This window comes from Anas platyrhynchos, chromosome 3, assembly GCF_047663525.1.
Source record: "Anas platyrhynchos isolate ZD024472 breed Pekin duck chromosome 3, IASCAAS_PekinDuck_T2T, whole genome shotgun sequence".
Classification (NCBI taxonomy): Eukaryota; Metazoa; Chordata; class Aves; order Anseriformes; family Anatidae; genus Anas; species Anas platyrhynchos.
In genome coordinates this window covers 8,260,557-8,283,541 of record NC_092589.1, presented here as the reverse complement: position 1 = coordinate 8,283,541, position 22,985 = coordinate 8,260,557, and the positions used below count along the sequence as shown (strand labels likewise).

Below are 22,985 nucleotides of genomic sequence, written 5' to 3'. Positions count from 1 at the left end.
AGTAATCATTGAGATGACTTTTAGCCAACAGCAGCATTACATCACTTATGTAATTCCTTTTTATGGATCTTTTTTTCCCACTATAGCTTGTACCTAGACTTGGTAGTGCTATATAGCAGAAGCTTAAGGATTAGACCTTAACATGAACTCTCATTGATTTCACTGAGAATCCTGGCAGGATGAAGCTATAGGAAGAGAAAAAATGATAGCATTACAGGCCAAGTTTGATCTCAATTATGCCATTGTAATGCTAGGATTACTCAACAGATAAATTACACTGGTGGAACTGAGATGGGATTCAGTCCACTGCTTAACATCAACCTTATGAATAAAGCTTCTTGCTTCCAGCCAAATTCTGTGCGTGCTGCTTGAACTGACTTGGGCAGGATCCAGAATTTGACACTTAAAAATAGATGCGGATTAATATATTTTTATTTTCATGAATGAGTGGTGTACGTCTGCAAATCAGGTTAAAAAAAAGCAAACAGCATTTATATAGGATGAATACTACTGTCTTTGGACATATTGTGAATTGCATATATTTAAATCCCATTAGTTAAAATAATGCACAAAAAGGTTTAAGATGTCCACTCAACAAATAAACATACTCAAGCAGACCCTTGTACCTGTGACACATTACAAGCCCATCACGAAGTTCCTTTTAAACAACAAGTTATTGTCAGACTCCCTTAAATGAACGTTATAGATCTGAGTAAGTGGATGATTTGTCCAAAAAAAGACATTTGTTAATACTTATATATTCCTTATTAAGTTATTCTTTTTTAGGAAGTAATGCATAAAAATATGCATATAACTAGATAAAGTGTATCTGAGAATCATCTGAAAATAAGTCTGATCTAAGAGAAAGGCATAGTATGTGGGGCTTCTCAGGTGTGTTGTTATGCTTTGATTTTATTACCACATTTGAAAGACACAAGATACCACATACATTCATCACACAACCAAGCAGACAGTCCAGCAGACAAGCAGGCAGTGAGGTAATGCAAGCAGACACTCCATCAGTTACTCTTCTTTCTGAGCACTGCTCTTTTTCTCTCTTTCCCTGTAACATTTACCCTGCCCTTGCCACCTCATCGTGCTCTAATAGCCCAACTTACCCTGTATTTTCAGGCTTAGCAAGTCCCTGCCAGGGAAAAAGGCAGCCACCTCCCCACCAACTCACAACTCCCAGACATATAAGGATGTGGTGTCACCTCTAAAGCAACTTCCACACCTGGGCTTGAAAACAGCCCACCAGTCTGTTCTCCCATTTCTTGTTTCCCAACTTCATGAATAAATGGACTTAGTAGTCAGAGAATGGATGTGCTGTCTAGGGATATAAAGAAAGGATCATGGAGAGAGATATTTATTATTATTATTAAAACTAATATAATTGGAAGCCATTGACCAACTTAGGGAACACATATATTTTCCTACAAATGTTCCCTCACCAAAGATGATACAGGAAGATTGTTTGCAATAATTTCAGGAAAAGTGTCTGAGCAAGTCTCACATACATTTAGATTCCCTGGAACCGTGAAAACTTGACTCTGATTTACCAATTATTGTATTTATTTATTTTGATAAATTAAGAGTAAAATGTCACTTTATTGCTACACTAACACTGTCACAGCTATATAAAAATTTATTTTCTCTATTCCCTCACAAGCAACTCAATCTTTTAACACTGACCCAGAAAGTAAAATGGTATATGCACTATAAACAAACAAACATAAAAGAATTCTGCAAGATTTAGTTAGGCAAAATGCATGTTATGAATAAGATAGTCTTTAAAAAAAAAAAAGGCATTTATTTCTATCATCAGTGCAGTACTACCAATGACACCATTTCAACAAGAAATAAACACACGCAGATCCATTTTGATTTGAAGGCAACGGGCTGCAACTACACCAGATATGAGAAAATTTAACATTTAGCAGTAAGGTTACCCAGCATTCATTTCCAAAGTTACTTCTATATATTAGGAACGGCTGCCAAAATAAAAAAAAAAAAAGTAAAAAAACAACTTGCTAGAAAAAAGTAGATACAGTGAAAAATCACTAAGCACTTAGTAAGCAATTTCTTTGCAGAAAGTATCCTGATTATGCCCACTTTAGAGGGACTCCCTAATCTTTTTTTAGTGATAAGGCCCTTTCCTGACAGAGATGCCAAATCAGGAACTCGGTTCATGTTCACTGAAAGGGCCCAGAACTGCAGCCAAATGCTGATAAAACACAAAAGCATCACATCTCTGTTGGCACCAAGCAAGGGTTTAACCTTAAAGTCTCTGCCCATCTAGGAATCGTCTTTACATTGGCACGATGTCCCCTGGGCAGGATATTGTGAAGACACTATGTAGAATTGAAATGACATAGGATGAAGAAAATTCTTCATCCACAGATGGGTATACAGGCTCAGTGCAACACGTTCAAATTCATTGTCAACTGGTCAACATGAAACATCCTTCTGAGCTAGAATGGTTTCCAAACAACAACCTCCACAACCACTTTTAAGGCAATGTTATCCAGTGCACAGATGTTCATAAAGTATCCAAAGCCCAAATACTATATGACAAAAGTCAAGATGCAACGCATTCTTTTCTGTCAGCAAAGCATTGCCAGATTAGATGTACAGCTGTCTGATGACATGGTGGAAGAGATGAAAGAGCTCAGCTTTTTCCCAGCTAACACACTACAAAGAACACAGAAGCAGCAATGCTTCTGTGCTGTGAGAGCACTGCTGATTTTACAGAGATGAAGGTGCAAAACATGTAAACCTATGCAAGTAAACAGGGATAAAGATCCTACATTCTTTTCCTTTGTGCTCAGCATCTCCATATTGCTACGTCTCCAAAGAAAGAAAATCAAGATGAAACTCTGAAATGAGGTAGATACTTCACTTTGGTCTTACAGAAAATAGAGTTGCAAAATGGTTTTTGATAGAAATACAAGATGCATTTTTTTTCTCATTTATACTAATGCTAAACATTTTCAGATTTTCAAAAATGGCTTACTACCTTTAATCTGTCAATGGAGCTCCTAAATGGCTCTCTATATACCAATAATTACTCTGGGCCCTGCTATCTAATCTTAGAGAAACAACAACCAAGAAAAGAAATAAAAATGAAAACAAAGATACCTTAAACACAAACCCTCAGGCTGGCACAAGAGGCCAAAATCTAAGTACACTGTAGACTGAAATAAGCAGGCTGTCTTGTTTTTCTTTAACAAGATCCAACATTGTCAAATATCTCTATAAGGAGAAGGTGCATGAAAAATTTATTGAAGAAGCACACTCCATTTTTGCTGGAGTACTCAAATGCTTTTGAGGCACTTAGTGACCTTGTGTTAGCTGAGGTTCATTGATGAAATACAGGCAGCAGCAGCAGGGTGCACAGATAAGTTTGACCTCTCAGCTTTCTTTTAGCCATCAACCTTTCATTTAGGAGTGTTAAAAAGGGCAAAAATTATGAAGCACTAAAAACCACTGTAATCTACAGCTCATGCAATTCCAGACAAGGTCATCTGTGGCATATTTATAAACAAGGTCAGTATTATGCAGACCTCTCTTGAGGTGATTTTACCTTCACTTTTTCATTGCAATCTCTCCATGGTAGCACTCTGCTTAATTCAAGCAGTGGGAAAACCAGGGAGGCAAGGAGGCATTTCCCCAATTTCAGTATTCAGTGCCTGTGCCTGGCTGTCAGAATCAAGGGCTTAATAATTTCAAGTTTCAGGAAACCCACGGAAAACAGAACCACATTTCTCAGTTCTCACTGAGAAAGAAGCAGCCTGGCAGGATTCCCTGGTATTTTGCCCTTATCCATTGACGTTGTGACCAGCAGATGTCCCTCTTCTCTCAACACAGATGTCTGAGAAATCTTTTCTGTTCTATAAAAATTACCATGTCTCTACAGCATGAGACAAGAAAAGCCAGGGCAGTAGACTAAAGATAGTGCAAAAGCCATCCCCTACCTGATCAACTGGAGCACAAATTTGTCAGATATTGCTACAAACATTCTGTTACAAAAATAAAAGGGCCTCTTCCTACTTCAAGTACTTCATCTGGAAAGCTGAGGCTCACGTAAACACTGCACTGCAAGTCGTGTGATGTGTCCAGATCGCTTCCACCCTTCAACAAAGCCTTCCATCCTGGAACGACTTTTCCAGCACTTGAGGGGTCTACTCTGAAAGCATCTGGAAAACTCACTTTGGCTGCTTCATTATGCAGGTTCAGACAAACATAGTAGAGATTTACACAGTGAAATAGACCTCCTGGCTACAGAGAACCAAAGCTTAAGTTTTCAACTTATTGATACTTCCGTAGTGGTGTAGCCAAGAAAGAACACGAAAAAAAGCAGAAAGGCAAGCACATTGAAATCACAGACATTTAACCGCAGTCTGGCCAGGATATGAAGGTTTCTCTAGAGAAGATGGTTTTACATACTTGGCAAAGGGCTACCTGAACATGTAAGCAGAAGTCATAATTAAGATGGTTATAGTTTAGAAATGTTTATCATGTAGGTTATGAGACATAAGCCATATACTAGCATGACATAGAGAACTGCAGTAGAATTTTAGAATAATGTTCAAGTAGGTTCTGCATTTTTTTTTTTTTAGAAAGACTTACCTTGAAACATTAAAACAAAGCAAAGCTATGGGAAAACAGAACCTTCCTGTAACATATCTGTGGGATATTCCTGTGGGAATCTTCTGCTGCCCTCTAGTCTGTTGCCTCCTAGCAGTATGATTTGGGCAAATAATTAATAACTTGTTTCAGAGAGGGAAAAAAAAATCAGTGTTAAATGAAAAAAAATATATATATTTTTTTCTTTTAGGTAAAAAGAGACATATACTAGAACAGCAACAAAAAAGATCAATCTGAAGAGCTTCACCTTAAAAAAAATGATGGTGATTTTTACCGAACAGAAATCAATTTAAAAATGAAAAATACTAGTCCAGCTGAAAAGCTGAGATACTTAAGTACATCAAAATGAAATGATTTCAACTGCAGTCCTCTTCAATGCCAAATATTATCAGTTGGATAATTAAGCTGGCATTTTGCCTATATGCAGCTTTTTAGCATGAATAACAAAGTATTTCAGTATTAGCTAGTCATTCTGGTGCCTCACAGGTTAGCCATCAACGTGTGATTCAATATCTCAGTAACACAACTGTAGAAAATATCTATTTTCTACCAAGTCCGGCTATGCCACTGAGAAAGATTACTCCCTTCTTCTTCCCTCCCTGCCTCCCCTTCCAACCTACTGCCAGCAAAAGGGTGTGTGTTGAGCACTCCTTGAGTAAGGCTATCTCAAACACTGGTGTGAGCTTCAGCCCTAAAAAGGTAATGAATTAGGAAAATTCACTTCCCTGAATTGAATTAGGAGTGTTCACAAACTCCTTCAACAGCATGGCCATGGGAACAGTACTTTCTGGGAGAGATGGTCCTTCTCAGTAGCATTGCTGAACCTGAGAAAGAACGACTGTCAGGACAAACTTACGCCTTTATTAAAGAATGCAAAAAGAGCTGACTTGACTCAGGATAATTTTTTAAGTTAAAATCCTCAGTGCCTTGCCAAAATGGATGAGCAAAGAAGAAAGTCCAGATTTGGGGCTGTTAAACTACAACAGCTTCATAGGACTTTTGCCAACATTGAATAGGCAGCCTATAGCCAGGGTGCCTTCACATCAGCACTATATTACTTCCACCCTAAGGAAATTTGCGTCCAAATACTCGATGGCCCTTTCAGATGTCCTGCACTGGGGAAAGCAGATTGTCAGATTATTAAGTCACAGGCAGTCCACTTAGGAAGAAAAAAAATAAAAAAGCACATGAATTAAAACACGTGTGTGTTTTAATTCTAGCTCACAATAATCTATATAACCTGATTTAACCAGGATTCAAAACATTAGATTTTAAATTCCACCTTTTACAGTCACTCCCTACTACCACATTGAAGTTGCTTTAGGAGTGGACCATGACAGCTGCTTGCAATCAGAGACAGAGTACACCCTATTTTGTCGTTGTTTTGTTTTAAGAGTGGAAATGAAAACCAATTTCTCAGCTGAAAACACCAATAAAATTTAAGTAGATAGAATGTAAATACCAGAGTTGGAGCTTGGAGACAAGTGGGAAGATAATAAACACACTCTTTTTGTTGGAATAGTTATCCTTGGAGCTCAGCAATGACTTGGCCAGACCTACTCAGCCCATCACCACAAGAGGCAGAGGAACGTGGGGCTGCCTCAGGGCAGAGATGAGGACAGATCAGTACAGACAGCCCTGCCTGGAGGGAAGGGTTAACTGCTACCCACAGCATCCCTGCCTACCTGCAACAGTGGGGGCACTCCTAAGGGACCGTACCTACACTCAGTTACTCTGTCCTATCCACCTGGCAGAATCTGCTTCCCACTGATCCCATTCCTTATGATATGGATAGCCTGAAGAAGGCAGACACTCGCATTCATTTTCTTCTATGTCATGGTTATGCAGTCCCATTTACAATCCAGCCTTCAACAAGTAACAATTACTTCGTCTCATATGACAGTATGCAGTTTACCTGTCCAACATTTACTTATGGGGAAAAAAAAAAGAAAAAAAAAAAGCTTTCCATTGTAGGTTATGGTCTCCTAACTCAAGGAGTTGGACTTGATGATCCTCATGGGTCCCTTCCAACTCAGGATATTCTATGATTCTATGATTCTGTGATTATCTACAGAAGCAGAATATCTTTTTGCCCTATTTCTGTCACTCTAAAATAAAGGTTCTGGGCTTTTGCATTTGGATCTCACTGAAGTCCCTTGTTTTAAAGCATCCCAATCAGGTGCCAACCAATCCTGATCTTGGTTTATCTGAGGAATGGCTAAAACTTCTGCGGCAAGTAACACTCGCTTTCCTTATGGCAACCAGGGAAAACAGCACACAACTACAGATACATCCCTTACCCAAATACGGGCTGCTTAAACCACAATCATTGCCCCTTTATCTCCAAACTCTTGTCTCTGTTATTTCACAGTAATAGTTTACTTTTTAATGTGGACTATATATCAAGGCCCATTTTGAACTGCAGTAGTAGCCGCATTGCTACCTAATGACATGTAAAGACCTGCTGCTTCTAGAGGAGATTTAATATCCTCCGGAAGAAAGATGTTTTCTCATGATCAAAACAGGAAGAATCACAAAGGAACAGTTCTATCTGCAGATAATTCCTAGAAAATTTTATTGCAGCACAGATATAGTAGCAAGTTGATGTACTTATCATATATGAAAGACCATCATATTACAGACCAAATGAATTCCCGTATGTCCATATCCCCAGCAAAGCTGCAGCTTTAGGTGCAACTCAGAAAGCTCTACATTGTTTTTGACTTGATTTGCCTTACCATCTCCGTTGTGTCTCAAACATATTAGATCAGGTGGATCAGCATTGTTGGAAAATTATGGAAAACCTCCCAAATGCAATTCTCCTACATCTATAGGCCTCTTAGAACCCACCCACAAGAAGACTGCAGTATATGACATTTCTGATAAGCATGATGGATGTTAATGAAGCAGGACATATTTTAGATCGTATAATCAGCTCATCTATTGTGACAGCATATGTAATTGGTTAACATAGACTTCACAAACCAAATAGTCTAGTACAGTTTACGGAGATTAAAGATGGCTGTCAAACTTAACTACACCTTTTTTCTTTCCAGAATAAATCAGAGACATTGTTGGGTTAAGTATAAAAGTGAATGCTGCAAGCATTTCTTTTTCTTTGCCTCTTAGATGTTTGCAAAACATTACCATGGCACATTATTTCCCTGAGAGCCTGCTGAAAATACACACAGTAAAATCCATTTAGTGCGTTCATGTAAGTTATACAAGAATGTCTCCTTTCATGGAGTTTACTCAGTACTCCCAGTGCTTAAAGATGCATGGATCCAAGCAATGAAAAATCAACCAAGTCTGCCAAGGGATTTAATGATGCTGTATTCAACAGGCGCTCTGTTTTAAAGGAGGGGTTAGCAGGTGTATGTTACTCATCACTATTCAGTATGTATCTCAGAGGCAAAACAGGGTGTAATATTCCATAAGTATGGACAATCAGAAGAGAAAACCAAAAAATGTGAATTTTTGAAGTCCCTTGAATCTCTGGATTTAAGCTATTATCAGTACTCTGGATCAAGCTTCTCGGAGCAGTTTAGAGCAAATAGATAGAATACCAGGTCTTGGTGGAGCAACAGAACTTTCATTGTAAACTGCAATCTTCAACTTGCAGGCAAGATTACGTGTAAAAAAGCACCATTGTTTTCTTAAGGCTGTTCCACGTAAACGGGAAACAGAAAAGAACCTGGGTACACTGGAATCCCCTTAACTGTACAGAATTTTCTTTCCTGCTTTTGTCTTTTCAAATAATATGAGCCATATGATACAATTAGATTATCACCAAACAAAATTTTGGAGGGCTGGACTCCACCCACCATTAAAATAAAAGTAATTGCACTTCCCTTCAGCATCACTATGTGCTACAAATCCACTGCATAAGCTCCACATAACGTGCTGTGCAAGACTCATGCAGAGATACTACATAGTTAGGGGGAATGCTGTGTCCTATATGTCTCTCTGCTTTTGATTAATTACCATGCATGTAGAGGACAGTAAAGTCACTGTGTCCTTTCACTATAGCATATAGACATTTTACAGAATGCTCCAAATGGATGTTTGTTGTCCTTTTGCAGAGTGTGGTAGCAGACATTAAAAACAGGCATTTCAGTCAGCCAAACAGGCTGACTTACTTCAGAAAAACAATCATGTACTGCTGAAGAGCTCTTCTTTTTTTTCCTCCCACACACTGTTTAACTGTGAAATACCTTGGCTATTTCTGTGTTTTCCGCTACCATGAAAGTGAAGCTGATGTTCACCAGATCTGTGCCACTGCAAACACACACTATCCGTCCTTCCAACTCATTTTCTGATTTTCCAACAGCCTCAAGTGCAGTTAGTATTTTGGGATCCTGTTAAACAGAATAAATAGCTTGTTACATTTGCAATACTTTTGTTATGCAATGCATTATGGTAAAGATGCTATTCGATCTTCATATACAGTAACACCTTTAAACCTTTGCCAATCATATTAGAGTGCTTTCACTTAGTATTATTGTGCATAAACCTAGAAAACAATATATTCTAACAATCATGAACATGACTGTAAAAGCTCAGCCATAAATGAGGTACTTTAAATACATTTCAGAAAGTTAAGTTTGAAATTATGTATATTTTAGTCATGAAAAAAGAAAAATGAATCACTCCAAGGAACGGAAATACAGAAACAGCATTAACCTCTATGTAACTTATTCCTGTCTAGTTAAGTCTGTAATTACTGAGAGTTATGATCTGTGTGACTTTTTGGCTGTTTCTTAATGATACATCTTACAAGCTGGTATCTCTGTTGATGGTCAAGAGCTATGAATTTAATGGGCATAAAGAACAAATTACCTATGTAAAGTCAGAGGTGAAGCATATTGGTATGGTTGGCTGCATGAAGCATGGGGTTGTCTGCACCACCACTTCCCATGACCCTTTTCTTTTGGGGAAGCATTTTAGTTTATGGAATCCCAAGAGAACTACTAAGAGATGGGCATCTACGGTTAATATAAAAACATTTAGCACTTGAAAGTGGAAATGCAGAGGTCATAACAGATAGATTGCTTCACAACAAATTTTCTAAACTAAAGGCCTGGAGGACAGAGGCCCATATTTAATCTCAGAACACTCTGCTTATACTTTCTCAAGAATACCATTTAAATTGTTTCCAAAGCTTTGGGCTTCTACAGAAGCTGTAGCTAGTCCTTCTACTGATGTTCTTCAAAATTGCAGACAGTGACCACTGACTCTCTGACCACCTAACTGCATAAACAGGAATGCAAACAAAACTTTCTAGGCTTTTATATCAAAGTAACAAGAAGAAACAACATATTTTGAACATAAGGAACAAACTTTGAAATATGGAATCTTTTTTTTTTTTCCAGGTTCTTAAAAAATGTATCACAATACAATGTTAGAAAAATAATTAAGAACTCCTAACACATAAGCTTAATGCCTATTCAAGTTTCACAGCATTCTGAAAGCTAAGCACCCTACTAAATCAGGGAGACCAAATTACAGAATCTTCCCAGTGCAAACACACCAAATCACTTGCGTCTAAAATTTAACATTTTAGACTTATTCCAAGAGAAAAGCTGTGTTATTGGTATTTGTAAGAGAAATGAACTCTGTTTGGCATTTCACATTTTAAGTATTCTTTGTTTAAAATATGAGTATAAATTAGCTATAGAGTACCTTTGGTATAGCTCCAAAACGAACACTGTTGATCAGAGAACATTCTAATACCTGTCCTTCCTGAAATGAAAAAAAAAAAAAAAAAAAAAAAAGGTACAAGTTGAAAGGTCTGTTAGGAAGTGCACCAAAACCAAGATATTTTATTTATAATCACTGTTCATTAACACTAAACAGTATTTCCCTCTTATTTGTGTTAATTCCCTCTTTAAACACTTATGTAAATTCCAAAAGAACAGAACCAAAGCTAGTTTTGTATATTAAAGTAACATCATATTTTACATCTTTAAAAACTAGGCAGTTTATAAACTAAATGCAATAATATGTAATACATATTTTTGGCAAAACTGTAATTTACCTTTCCTTCACTTTTCCAGCTCAAAAAAAAGCCAAATTCATCCACTTGAAAGAGACAGTTGCTTTCAAAGACAAAAGATTCCTATACAAAAGAAAATACAGATCATTATTTTGGTCAGTTTGAGAAATGTCATAGATCAATTTATTGCTCAAAAAAATAAAAGACTGTTACATTTTTCCCCACATGCCTTCCTGAGGAATTTGCCATTCCTAAGCAATCAGATGTGAGAAGGAAGGCTTTTTAAAAATGATCATTTTTAATGATTTTTTTTTGCCAACATTTGAAACACTAGAATGCACTTAAGTATTTTCATACTTTGCTTTGCAAGTATAACATTTCTTTTTTAATAAAAGCACCGATTCTTAGCTCAAAATCTTAATGAAATGGAACTTCAAAAATATTTATTGAAAACTGAATGCTTCAAACTAAGTTTAAAATTATATAATTGCCAGCATTACCTTCAGGATCAAATGACCGCATTTTATTTTAACATTCAGAAACTGGGAAGCACTTTTACGTTAGACTATGATAGTATGTACATGTATGCCATGAGTATTTTTTAGCCAGAGTATCTGGTAAGCAGAATTTGAAGGATATTGATTAGTAGAGAAATCAAGAAAGGATAGCATACCAGAGGGACTGGACAAGGCAAAATATCAGATTAGCTGAATTAAAAAAGAAATTTCCTCCACACACCTCCAGCCCCAATTAATGCATCATAAATTAAGCTAAAATGTAGGATAACACTGTGCAGAATCATTTTTTTTCAATAAAAAAGGATCCAGGACTTCCTTACTTCCTTAATTGAAGTCCAACAAGCATGGGGGCAGGCTACAGCACTGCTTACTGTTTCAGAGATCAAAGCGATGCTCTGCATTCAGGGCTGAGGTACCTTTCTGATATGCCCTGTCTTCCTCTGAGCATATAAGCAAGACCAGTCAGAACATCAGAGGTGTTTCCAGAGTAAAAGGTCTTACATACAGAACAATCTGAATTGAGGTAACAAGACAGGTAAAAACTCCCATGCCCTCAGTCTTTGGAGCACACTTGTAAGTCAGTAACTCTGCCCAGGACAGACTTGTCTCACTGGGTGACTCTGGGGCTGCTCCCCTGCTCAGCCTGGGATGAGGAACTTCATGGGGCAACCACCACTTTCTTTTTGGTGTTTGCCATGACACAAGGGCCTCAGGTGGGCTGAGGAATACTCACATTCCAGTTAGGTCTTATCCCTACTTGACACCAGGCACAAAACCGAGCAAGTACCTGGATCCAGAGGTTGGTAATGTCTTTGAGCCCTCCTAGATGGAGGCAGCCAAAGGGGCTATGCTGTGCTTGGGATAATTCTTCCTTTTTCCTGAATACACTCATTATTGAATGGTATCTACCACTTCCAGACAATGTTTTTTTTTTGTCATCAAATGAGGTTTACACAACTTAAGGACTGTAGTTTTCCATCCAAGTAGCAAACAACTATGTTAATTTTACAAGCAGGGAACTGAGATAGAAAATAGAAAGTTGCTGTAGCTTAGCCTGAGCCAACACCTCACAAATAAGTTTCCAGCATGTACTGCTCTGCTCATCTCTCTCCACCACAGCTTCTATTTTCCTGCCTTCACCCTAGCACTCATCCCTCATGAAATGTACTTATTGCCAGACAACTCAGATTTACTAGTTTTACAGCCCTTGGAGTCCTGCAATGTTTCATATAAAAACACAGCTAGCTAGCAATCAAAATGAGTGCCTCTTGCATTTTCCAGAGAGATTACTCATACAATAAAAGGCAAGCTGTTTGTTGTTGTTGTTGTTATTTATTGCACCCCCATCTATCAGAAGCTCTTGATGTAACAAAAATGTTTTCACAAAGATGTTTATGTAAACTGCATTCATGCTGATGCCCCACCATAGCCCTGATCCTATTCACTAAATTACTTTTTTTTCCCTGCAATTTGTCTTCTTGCACTGTAAAGAAAGCACTTACCAGCAGACCATGTACATGCAATATGACTAGTAATGTTCCTAATCATGTCTGAATTTTCTTCCCATATTCTGAGACATTCCTCTTCTAGACACGGACTTCTCAGCAGTCAAATAGGATAATGCTTTGCTCAAAATATATTTCTGCCATTTTGTATTTCTGCCAGTTAAGGGACTCCCCTATCAGGAAAAACATGGATAGAGACGCTGCTCCACATTACAGTAACCTAGATTTTTCTAGCCACTCAACGAAACTTGGGCACAAAAAAGACCTCCCATGCTGTACTAGAACTATTCAGTCACCCAGACCCTCGACCAAGATTCCTGAGCCCCAGTTTTACACTGACTTGTTGTGTGACCTCAGTTCACTTACCATTTATCTTTTTCCCCACATGGTCTTTCTGTTAAGGTTGGGGAATTAAGTACAGAACCTCAATTAGAATGAGAAGGCCAGACCTGAAATCTTTATCTTGAAAATTGCAAGCCTTACAGTACAGAATTGGATCTTGCTATGCTTGCATAACATGACTAAAGCAATGGTGTTTTTCTCTTAGGTAGGCTATCTACTTACTACAACAACACAATTAAATCATTGCCTATGTATATCATAAATCTGACAATATCAAACAGCTACACCATCTAGTGCTCACTGTTTACAGGCTACAGATCTTAACTTCTGAGTCACTGGTTTTTTACAGCCCTTGATGATTCCTTGTAAATTGCAGATGAAATATACAGTTAGTTACCCAAGTGAAAGCCTTTTAACGTTTCCAGAAGAGCCCCTTTCAATAAAACAAACCAGGCTTCCAACTGTACAATAGCAAACCTGGAGTGAACTGTGACAAAACTTGCAGCAATGTAGATGGAGCTTATCACATGGATGGCCAGAGAAAATTCTGTTCCAAAGGTGGCAAGTAGGATCCCCCTCTCTACGGAGTTTTGGAAGGCAATAAATTCAGCTGGAAAGACCAAGACTACTGGTTCTACCATTTAACCCCATGTATACACAGCGCTATCTGTTGGCTAGTCCTGTACAAGTGCATGCTGAGCACACCAACCTACTGTACAAAATAATTTCATTTCAAGATGTCTCTTTCTCCCTATCACTGCATCAAGGACACGTGCCACACTGAGCATTCTTGATTCCACACTGAGATCTGAGTGTTTGAACTCTTTTCTGTATCGTTCTCAGTTTCTCACCTAAGGTGCAAGAGAACCACCATGGTCTATACCTCCTCATTTGGATGCTCACAGACTGAATTTCTGGAATAACATTTACTGAAGGAAAAACAGAGCTTTTAGGAACCTCCCTTTTTAGGTCATTCAATGCCTATTAGTACCTTCTTAGTTTCTCTGTCCCCAAAACTGAACATACAGGGTAAAATAACTGTCCTTACCTTGTCGGTTCTCATTATAAAAAATACTTTTTACCTACATTTCAAAAGGTTACAGGAATATCATAATATCCCTGAAGGGACTCACTTCCTGTCCAAATGATTAAAAATAGTCCCTGATAAAATTATTCTCACAGGTATATCAATGCTGAGGATAAGGTAAATGTCTCAGCACTTTATTTTGGCTGCCTATGTAAAATGTCCTATTTTGCATTCCTTTAATAGATTTGGATTAAAGTATAGCTGAAACCAGGATCACAGTAATCACATTTCAGACAGATTACAGGTTGATTTTCTAAAGGAGTTAAAACCACTCCAGATCTCAAATTATGCATATGAATCACAATATAAATGCTTTGTATTCTCTTACTTTCCTCTATAACATGCAGGTCCTCAGTTTGTATCAAAAAAGACATAATCTTTCCCCCCGCCCTAATCCAATACATTTAAAAGATGCACTTTGTTCAGTAATATGCGTTATGGAACTGCAGAGATGAGAACTTTATAAGCATTACAGATATTTTGATTTTAATCTCCCTTTCTCTTGCTCAGGATTTATTGCAAATCAGTGGGATTAAATATATTTTTATGTTATTTCTTTTAAAAGCAAAAATCTGTATAGCAATGAATCGTAATATTTTCTCCCCAAACATTTCTGCAGGTATGTGAAAATTTGTGTACAATGAAAACAAAGCATGAAATATTCTGAAACATTTACATATATAAAGAGAGTTTCAACTGAAATGCTACTGGCCTCTTACCTCTTCATATCTATCAAACACAGCTCCATCTTGCATAAAAGAGGGAACTGGCTTCTGCCAGTTAAATTCGTAAGGTTTTGCCATGATTACAGAAGAAAAACCTGAAATGGAATGAAAGAGCAGAGTTCAATTGCTGTCTTTTAAAAGGAGTATTTCAAAGTCTAAACAGGAAAAATAGTGACTTTTACCTTTTCTGTTCACACAGGAATACTAAAAAGTCACAGTGCATTTCCAAATGAAGTTTTCCTCACTAGAATATTTTTGTTTAGTAATTCAAATGAAAAATTACTATTAAATGTATGTCAACTATTTGAAAAATCACTTGACACTGTAACATTGCTTTAGTTTAAATATCTGATGCATCACTTGTAGAGTATAATGAGGCTGGAATTAATGCAGCCCTAGGTGATACAAAATGTCACAACTGATAGTACACAGGAGTACTTCTTTTCACAGGAAAATACCAAGTACTACATAAACTGATTCTTTTTTTTTTTTTTTTTTCTCCATAACACTAAATTGCGTACTACCTAGACAAAACATTTTTTACTCCTCTGAATTTTGTGTTTCAAAATCCATTAATATTAATTAAAGTTATGGTTATTTACAGTAATATATTACACATAATTCAAGATACAGATAATATATAGGTCCAAATTCATGGAGAAAAAAACTGTTTAGGAATATAGGCCATTAAATGAAAGTAGCTAGCAGCGTTGCTCACTTGTGTAAGTTTAGGAATGCAAATAAAAGAAACTGTTAATTTAGAATACAATACAGAAGTCATAACATATAGACCTTACAACAAAACCTATCAAATCACTCAGTATCTTTACCATCACCTTGGTGCTTTCTAGATCCTGTTGTTGTACACCACAAAATGTTCCAACTACATACTCCGCAAAGTTTAAACAGCATCTGCATAATGTCTGCTTACTAACGCCATCTTGGTTACTCCTTCATACACTAGGCCAGAGCTTTGCGTGAGAGGGAATACGCTTGGCAGCAGCATGATAGGACTGACTCACAGATGTCGGCAAATCCTTTCCATGAAACGATGTATTAAGACAAATGGAGCACACAGTCACAATAATCAGATCCCTTGTGCTACTGCCTGTCTCACAGGCAAACGACACCTTACCCTGCTCTTGTGGGCTTGGCCTAACCCTCCTTTGACAACTGCTCCAGACACACTGCTCAGGAAAGGTGGTATTTTACAATGTAGGAATGAAAGACTGCACAAACACTGCACCAAGAGAAAGATGGGTCTTTCACAACAAAGCAACACGCAGATGTTAAGACCATAACAAATGAAGTCCATCCTACACATGGCAACCATCTGAAGCCACACTGCTCTAAATGAAAACTCAGGGCTGCAACTCGTAACTCAGTTTTCTGATTCTCTTTGAATCATGAAACAGCAATCGTCACCAGCCCTAAACTTGGCAATGGTTGCTATTACCTTTGCTGGACAGATGTACAGAAAAAAGGCAGTTGCCATCCCATAATCCTGCTCTTTCACCGCACGTTGCTCCCTAGTCCTCACCACGTTGAAGGTACCACTATTGGAAGGTGGCAGTGGACACCCACTGCCATCAAAGTGAGGTTAACCCAGGTAAACACAATTGCTTCTCCCCCCAGCGTATTTGAAATGAGGTTCAACAAGTTGGTGAAGGTGAGAATAATAATTTCTAATAATCTAATAATTTCAGGAAGCAAATCCTGGGGAGAAGATCTCACTATGCTTGCCTTAGTCTTACGTTCATCTACTATTGATCAACACTAGCAACATGATAAGGAATAAGTGCAACCAGCACAATTCTTACTCTGTTATAGTGCAGGCACCTAGCCCAAACAAAGTTTGTCTAAGTGAGCAGAACAAAAAGCATACATACAATCAAAGGGAAAGTATGACAGCCTGTGTAATCTATGCTATGTAAACCATCTTTGTAGTGTTTACTTATGCCAAAACTCTGAATAGAAGACTAAAATATTACCGATAAGGTAATAATCCTTCAGTGATGCTCTGAGACTGAAATGGTTACTTTGACTGAACTTTAAACCCAGAATACATACAAGTGCTTAAAAAAAATAAAAATAAGAATTTTGCAGCGCCCTTCTTCTCTGTCATGTTCTCATTACTATCAAAGATGTTCCAGCAAGAAAAAACATCAAAAGGACTCAGCAAATACTATTAAGGACTCCATCTAACACTGGCCTTAAGAACAGTTACTTTTGATAGTTCTATATTGAAAAAAATATCCCTACTTTAAAAAAAAAAACACACACACACACAACATGCATTTTGATGTTGCCTCTCTCTTCATCTCCTGTCCTTTTTAGGTCATTGATGTATAAACATGCATATCATGCTTCCAAAGCCTTGTAAGTTACATGAATTCATTCTCTGTAACTATCAAAAATTTGATGGTAATATATAACACTTTTAAGTGTTCCCTTCTTTTAAATATTCATCCTTTGTTGTTGTTGTTGTTGTTGTTTTGTTTGTTTGTTTTGCTTGGTTGGTTGGTTTTCTTTTGTTTTTGTTATGAAGAAATGATTTGAAGAAAATAGAGAGCAAAGAACTAGGACCAAGAAGTGATCAGCTACATTTATTACTCTGCAAAAAGCCTCCCCCCAAGCATTTGGTTCTTACTACTCTGTAAAAGAGCAGTAATATCTTCCTTGTGAGGACTGCAATGTTCTGAGATCCTTTCAGGGAATGTGCCAACTTATTGAATGTTTATTATTGTTTTAAATGTGCTTATAATTTTAGGTTCTCTCCCAGTTTAAGCTGGCACAGAGCTGCTTCTTCATCATTCTATGGAAAAAGCTGTATAATAGGACGGACTTCCCATTGCAGTAGCATGATAGTGTCTTGTTCTATGCAGCTTTCATACTTCACAAAGTAGCTCAGGGTAATCACAGCACCTTGAAAATGTGCTTTTTCTTACAACAAAGCTACATCTAGAGAAGCATCTTCAAAAAGAAGTCTTCTTACTTCACAGGCTTTACTAACGGCAAAATTTGAAACCAGCACCAACAAAACCCTATACTATACAGCAACTCCTCAAAAATCTTGGGAAAATACCCCTCAGATTTAAAGGCAACTTAAAACACACACCTGAAGCGATAAACATTCCATTTTTACAGTATATTGACCATTCCCCTATAAACATGCTTTTATCTATTTAAATGACTTTTACTATCAAAATGTTCCCAAGAAGAAAAGTCACTTTAATATGACAGGTAGTTTATATAGTGTTACACACTGCCAGCGTGTGAAGTCTTTCTGGGAACGGCAGATACGTTCTGTGCTAAATCATAAGCAATGTGATGACACTTTTAAGGCTGTGAAGAATACTCTTCAACAGTCCCTATACTACATCCACAGCCTTCAACCTTTGTTTTCTTCTTCTCCAAACAGACAATGAACCCCATACAGTCAGATTTTAAAACCTAAAAGCTCTACAACTGCTCTGAAACTCTGTACAAGATACATCATAACATTTCATCCAGCGTCTGCCGCTCCAAATCCCATATGTAGCAAGTGCTTGAAGGGACACCTATCTTTCAGAAAGAGTAACTACTTTCGCGCGACAGACATGCACTTTATTGACAATTTCAACTTGGTTGAGTTCATCATCCAGTCACTGAAACATGGCTTTCTTTACAGATATATTCTCTTTGTCTGATCACTTAGTACAATGAGGTTGTCTCCTTACTTCATCACTGAAATTAAATAGATCAAGCTCCTCAGTTTCTTGCTGCAATGCACACTCTACAAATCTTGGTGTCAGCCTGAGCTCTCTGCAGTTTCCCAGATGCTTTTCTGAAATCAGGAGTCTGGACCAGGGCACAGAAAACAACACAGCCCTCTATCATACAAGCTGGGATTATTCTCCTACTTCTTATTTGCATAACCTTGCATTTAGCTGCAAGAAAACACGCTTGATTGCTCATGATTTAGCAAGCAATCAAGTTCTGCGTCAGGGACTCGAGTTCATTGTTATTACCACCTCACCAATCTCTTCTTAGCTCTACTCTCTCACAGGTCTCACAGTTTACAGATGAACTAAGACAGATGAAGTGTGAGGGAAAGATGGCTTGCATACACGTAGCAAGGATTCAGACAAATTGTAACAAACAAAATTTTTAAGCCATATGCTTTGGCAGCTGAGTAGAAGGTGAAGAAATTTTTCTCTCCTTTTAGAAAAGCTCTTCTCAGTCTCTCAAATTTCTTACACTCCTCTCAAAAATCTGTTCTTCCACAAACCTCTCAGCTTTTAAGATCACCAAAAGAAAATATAAAATACTCCCTTGTCACTTTTTGGAACTCTAAATCTTCATCAATTACTAAGCAGTTTGAGCAAAGCTTAAAACAAACAAACAAAACACAGAGCATTCCAACATGCATTTGATTGCAAATATATGCATGCACACACCATTGCCAGGACAAAAATCAAGAAGTACTCTCTTTAACAAAATTTAATAACTAGTAAGTGTGAAGATTCAACTAGGAGAGGGAGAGGTTTTAAGAACAACATTAAAAAAAAAAAAAAGTCATTCTAAAAAGTGTCACTCCTTTAAAATTTTTAAACAACCTTTAAAAATTAAAATAAAAATGTTTTCACTGATGTAGGATTCTTTAAGTATAAAAATGTCTCTGAATACATACCATTCACAAAAGCAGAAAAAAACACTCATATAAAATACACCTCAGGAGTTGATCAATGACCACAAGGGAGAAGCAGGTGAAGTCTCTCAAATGCAGCAGTTAAAAGCCTTCTGAGCTATCTCCCTTTCCTTCAACACTGATTTACTGACTTATGCCTGAGGTCATAATTTCAGTCCCCCCCCCCAAAAAAAAAAATAAAAAAAATCACACCTTTTGATACACCTGGAGTCCCCAAAGAGTTAGGACACAAAATTAACCACATCCAGAACAGTGTTATTTAACGCAAAAGTCTTCTTTGCTGTACTACACTAAATCTGGGGTATGGGGGGTGAAAGGATTATAAATCCTGTTTTTTTCATTCTTTGACCAAACGAAAGACAAGGTGTGGCTGAACAGGAGGAGGAAAGGATTCTGTTAATACAAACCTGACAAATGTTTGGGGAAAGAGGTGATATTCTAAACTAACCCACAGGGCTGGCTAGCATGATGGATAGGATACTCCTCGGATCCCATAAACATCCTGTCAATGTTGAGACACTGTTGGAAAGGACAGCAGTATTCCTTAGAACTGACACCCCCCAGCCTAAAATGCAGTAACTCACAATTTCCAGTTTGCGTAGCCCCGAGCATTATAACAATACCTGTACATTTTTATTTATTTTTTTTTTTAGTAATTACTATTTTTGCCTCTGGAATGAATCACTACCTGCTGAGTGAAGGAAGATGAGGAGGCGTCACACTCTGTGTTAGCCATTTCACCACTCACCTCATCAAATCACGCTCCCTAAAGAGAGCACTGGTTACTGTCTGGGTGGTTTACAGGGGCAAAGTATAAGCAGCCACAGAATATGTTTAGTAATCTTACTCTGTCATATATATTTTTCTTACAGTTACAAGGAAACAAAAAAAAAAATAAATGAATTTCCTATTCTTTCCTCTCTTGAAGTATATACATCCTTCACCACCACTCCTCTTTGGTAAACAAGATTCGTCATAACAAAGACAACCAGATCCACATCAGCAGGCCTGTGTAACTTCTTGGGTTTGTTGTGGTATTCATTCCAATCCAGAAAGTCTACCTGCAGGGATATAGCTGCAGGGTTGTGATCCAGAGTGAGGAACTAGCTGTGCAAGGCTCCTGCTGACCAGGTAGTGCAACGCTGAAGTTCTTATAAAAAAAAACACACTTGGTTTTTACCCTGAAGCACCGCCATATGCAAATAACCCAATTGTTCCTAGATCTCTTATGGAAGAAGACTCAGATCTTCATGTGTTCACTCCTCACAGTCAAATTTACTTGGTCCTAAATGTGTCAGCATTATCACATGAAAAACGTATAGAAAGGCTGTTTTTTTAAACCAGAAAATGTGGTTTCTACTCTAGAACTTAAAATTCAGAGCAAGTTTCAAAAAATTTAGAAAATAAGAGCCACGACAGTGCAAGTCCTATTTAAATGAAATGGTGAGAGCCTCGCTGCTGAATTTCTGCAGCATCCATACTATATTTTAAAGCAATTCCAAGATTTCACAGCTCTCCAGGCTCTTCCACAGTCATATTTTGTTGTTGTTGTTGTTTTTAAAAAAGAATGCTCTTTCAATCAGGTTATTTTTAAACACATTATTCCCACAGCTAATGCAAGCAACTTAGTTCTCCCAAAAAACAAGGTCCAGAAGCAAGAAAAGATATACAGCAGAGCTCAGGCGCCTGAAAATGTATTGTTTAAGTAATGGCCTCATTTTCCATTTTGTTTTAATTGCTGGAATGCATTGGCATGCAGGGGCACCTCAGAGGTTAACCCAAAACAAGAAGTGGCCTGTTTGTCACTAACCTCTTCTTCAGCTTTTCACACAAGGTCAGTGGGGCTGCCCACTGCAGAGCTCTGCTTCAGGCCAAGAAATGAGTCTCTCTGCTGCTGACAGCAGAAAACAAAAACTGCTTACGCCATAGTGCTGAAAATGAGATGGCCCTGCCTCAACATAAAGTCTGAACTGTGCTTCAGTCATTACCTCTGATGACAGCCATTATCTCTAACAAGTAGAGCTCCTGATAGACCAGAGGAGCCAAACATGACCTCCCTGCTTCCTTCACTGCTTTTCTGTTTGACCCAAGGCCATCCTCATTTGTTAATACTTAGAGTGTTGCCCAGTTCATTCCCATTCATTCCAACTCTCTCATTATATGCCCTAAGTACTTACCACCCATCCTTTTTTGAGGAGCATTACACTTCCTGAGAAGTCTACCCTATGCAAACGAACATACTGGTACGTAAAGAAATTCATTCTGGGTAAAGTACATTTGCAACAGCCTAACAAGAACATGTTCTGGCTTTTAGAAGTATATTTAAATGGGGCTCTTAAGGAAAGCTTCTCAGTTAGATGATTCAGGCCTAACTCCTCACTCCACTGAAAAACAGAAAGCCAATTAAACCATCTCATGCTTAAAGCAAACACTCAGTCCTGAAAAGGTAAATTATTCCTAAGCTCAGCAGCAACAGAGTCACTGGAGCAGATTCTTCAATTTAGATCAATTCAAAAGGGATCACTGAAGTCATTTCAACTCTTCACATAACTTCTGACAAGACTGCACTCAGTCCTCATGTGCCACCATTGCAAACTAGAATTATTAGCTTATATGCTGACCAAAATGAGCCTTTAGGTAAGTGCCACTTGAAGTGCTAAGAAAAACAAAAGCAACTTGGCAATTTCAACAGCAAAGTGTTACAACAAAAAGGGTAAATTTTTACTCATAGTGCATGAGGAAAACTCCTACAATGAAAACAGAAGCTCATCTGGACGCATCCCTAAGAAACATATGTTTTGAATAGTAAAGCTAACTTCAGAGCTATCCTAACGTAATGGAAAGTCAGTAAAAAATTAAGTGCTAAAAAATCATACAAAAGCATAAACTTTATGGAATAAGTAGTTTTTTGATACTGTTCTTTCCTTCTGGTGATGAAAACTTTGATGTTTACACTTCCAAATTTGTAAAAGTGCAAGGGTCTTCCCAAAGGATGATATCAGAAACAGATGCTGTCACTTGTACACAGAACTTAGCAAAATGCTTCACCAAACATATAATGATAATTAATTTTCATTTACATGTATTCTTCAGTACCCCTCTAACAATAACTTATTGCTCTGACCAGTCAAGTGAAGGTAATTTCATAACAATACCATATGACGAACCTTTTCCTAGAACTTTTCCTGTTTTGTCTCATTCTAATAATCAATACTAACCATATATAAAATCGTGTAAAAGAGTTGAAGACATCAGGTTTGTCTTTAGTTAAACAGCAGAATTGTTAGAGACGTTCAATAGTTTAGCATAATATCAAACATGCCATTTCCTTGAAGTCATCTCCCCAGGTAGCAATCGAGAGTGAATTGGACGTAGATGAAAGCAATGGTTTGTGTAATAATCGTCAAAATCTTTTCTGAATTGCTATAGCATATGACGTATGTATCAAATATATCTTGATTTAAGAGGCAATGAGC

General features: G+C 37.6%; 1 protein-coding gene across 13 annotated transcripts in view; it reads right to left on the bottom strand.

Moving 5' to 3' along the window:
• Window positions 1-22,985, bottom strand: part of PLCB4 (phospholipase C beta 4) — a 231,450-nt gene that overhangs the window by 76,569 nt on the left and 131,896 nt on the right. For 12 of the 13 annotated variants that reach the window (XM_072035240.1, XM_072035243.1, XM_072035238.1 and 9 more), the window contains 4 exons: window positions 14,814-14,914; window positions 10,685-10,765; window positions 10,330-10,389; window positions 8,862-9,005 (listed from right to left, as the gene is read on the bottom strand). In XM_072035240.1, coding sequence (XP_071891341.1) covers window positions 8,862-9,005; window positions 10,330-10,389; window positions 10,685-10,765; window positions 14,814-14,897 — 369 coding nt within the window. In that variant the 5' untranslated portion in view covers window positions 14,898-14,914. Of the gene's footprint in view, window positions 1-8,861; window positions 9,006-10,329; window positions 10,390-10,684; window positions 10,766-14,813; window positions 14,915-22,985 lie in introns of those variants that run through there. The other variant, XM_072035245.1, reaches the window with a different exon arrangement.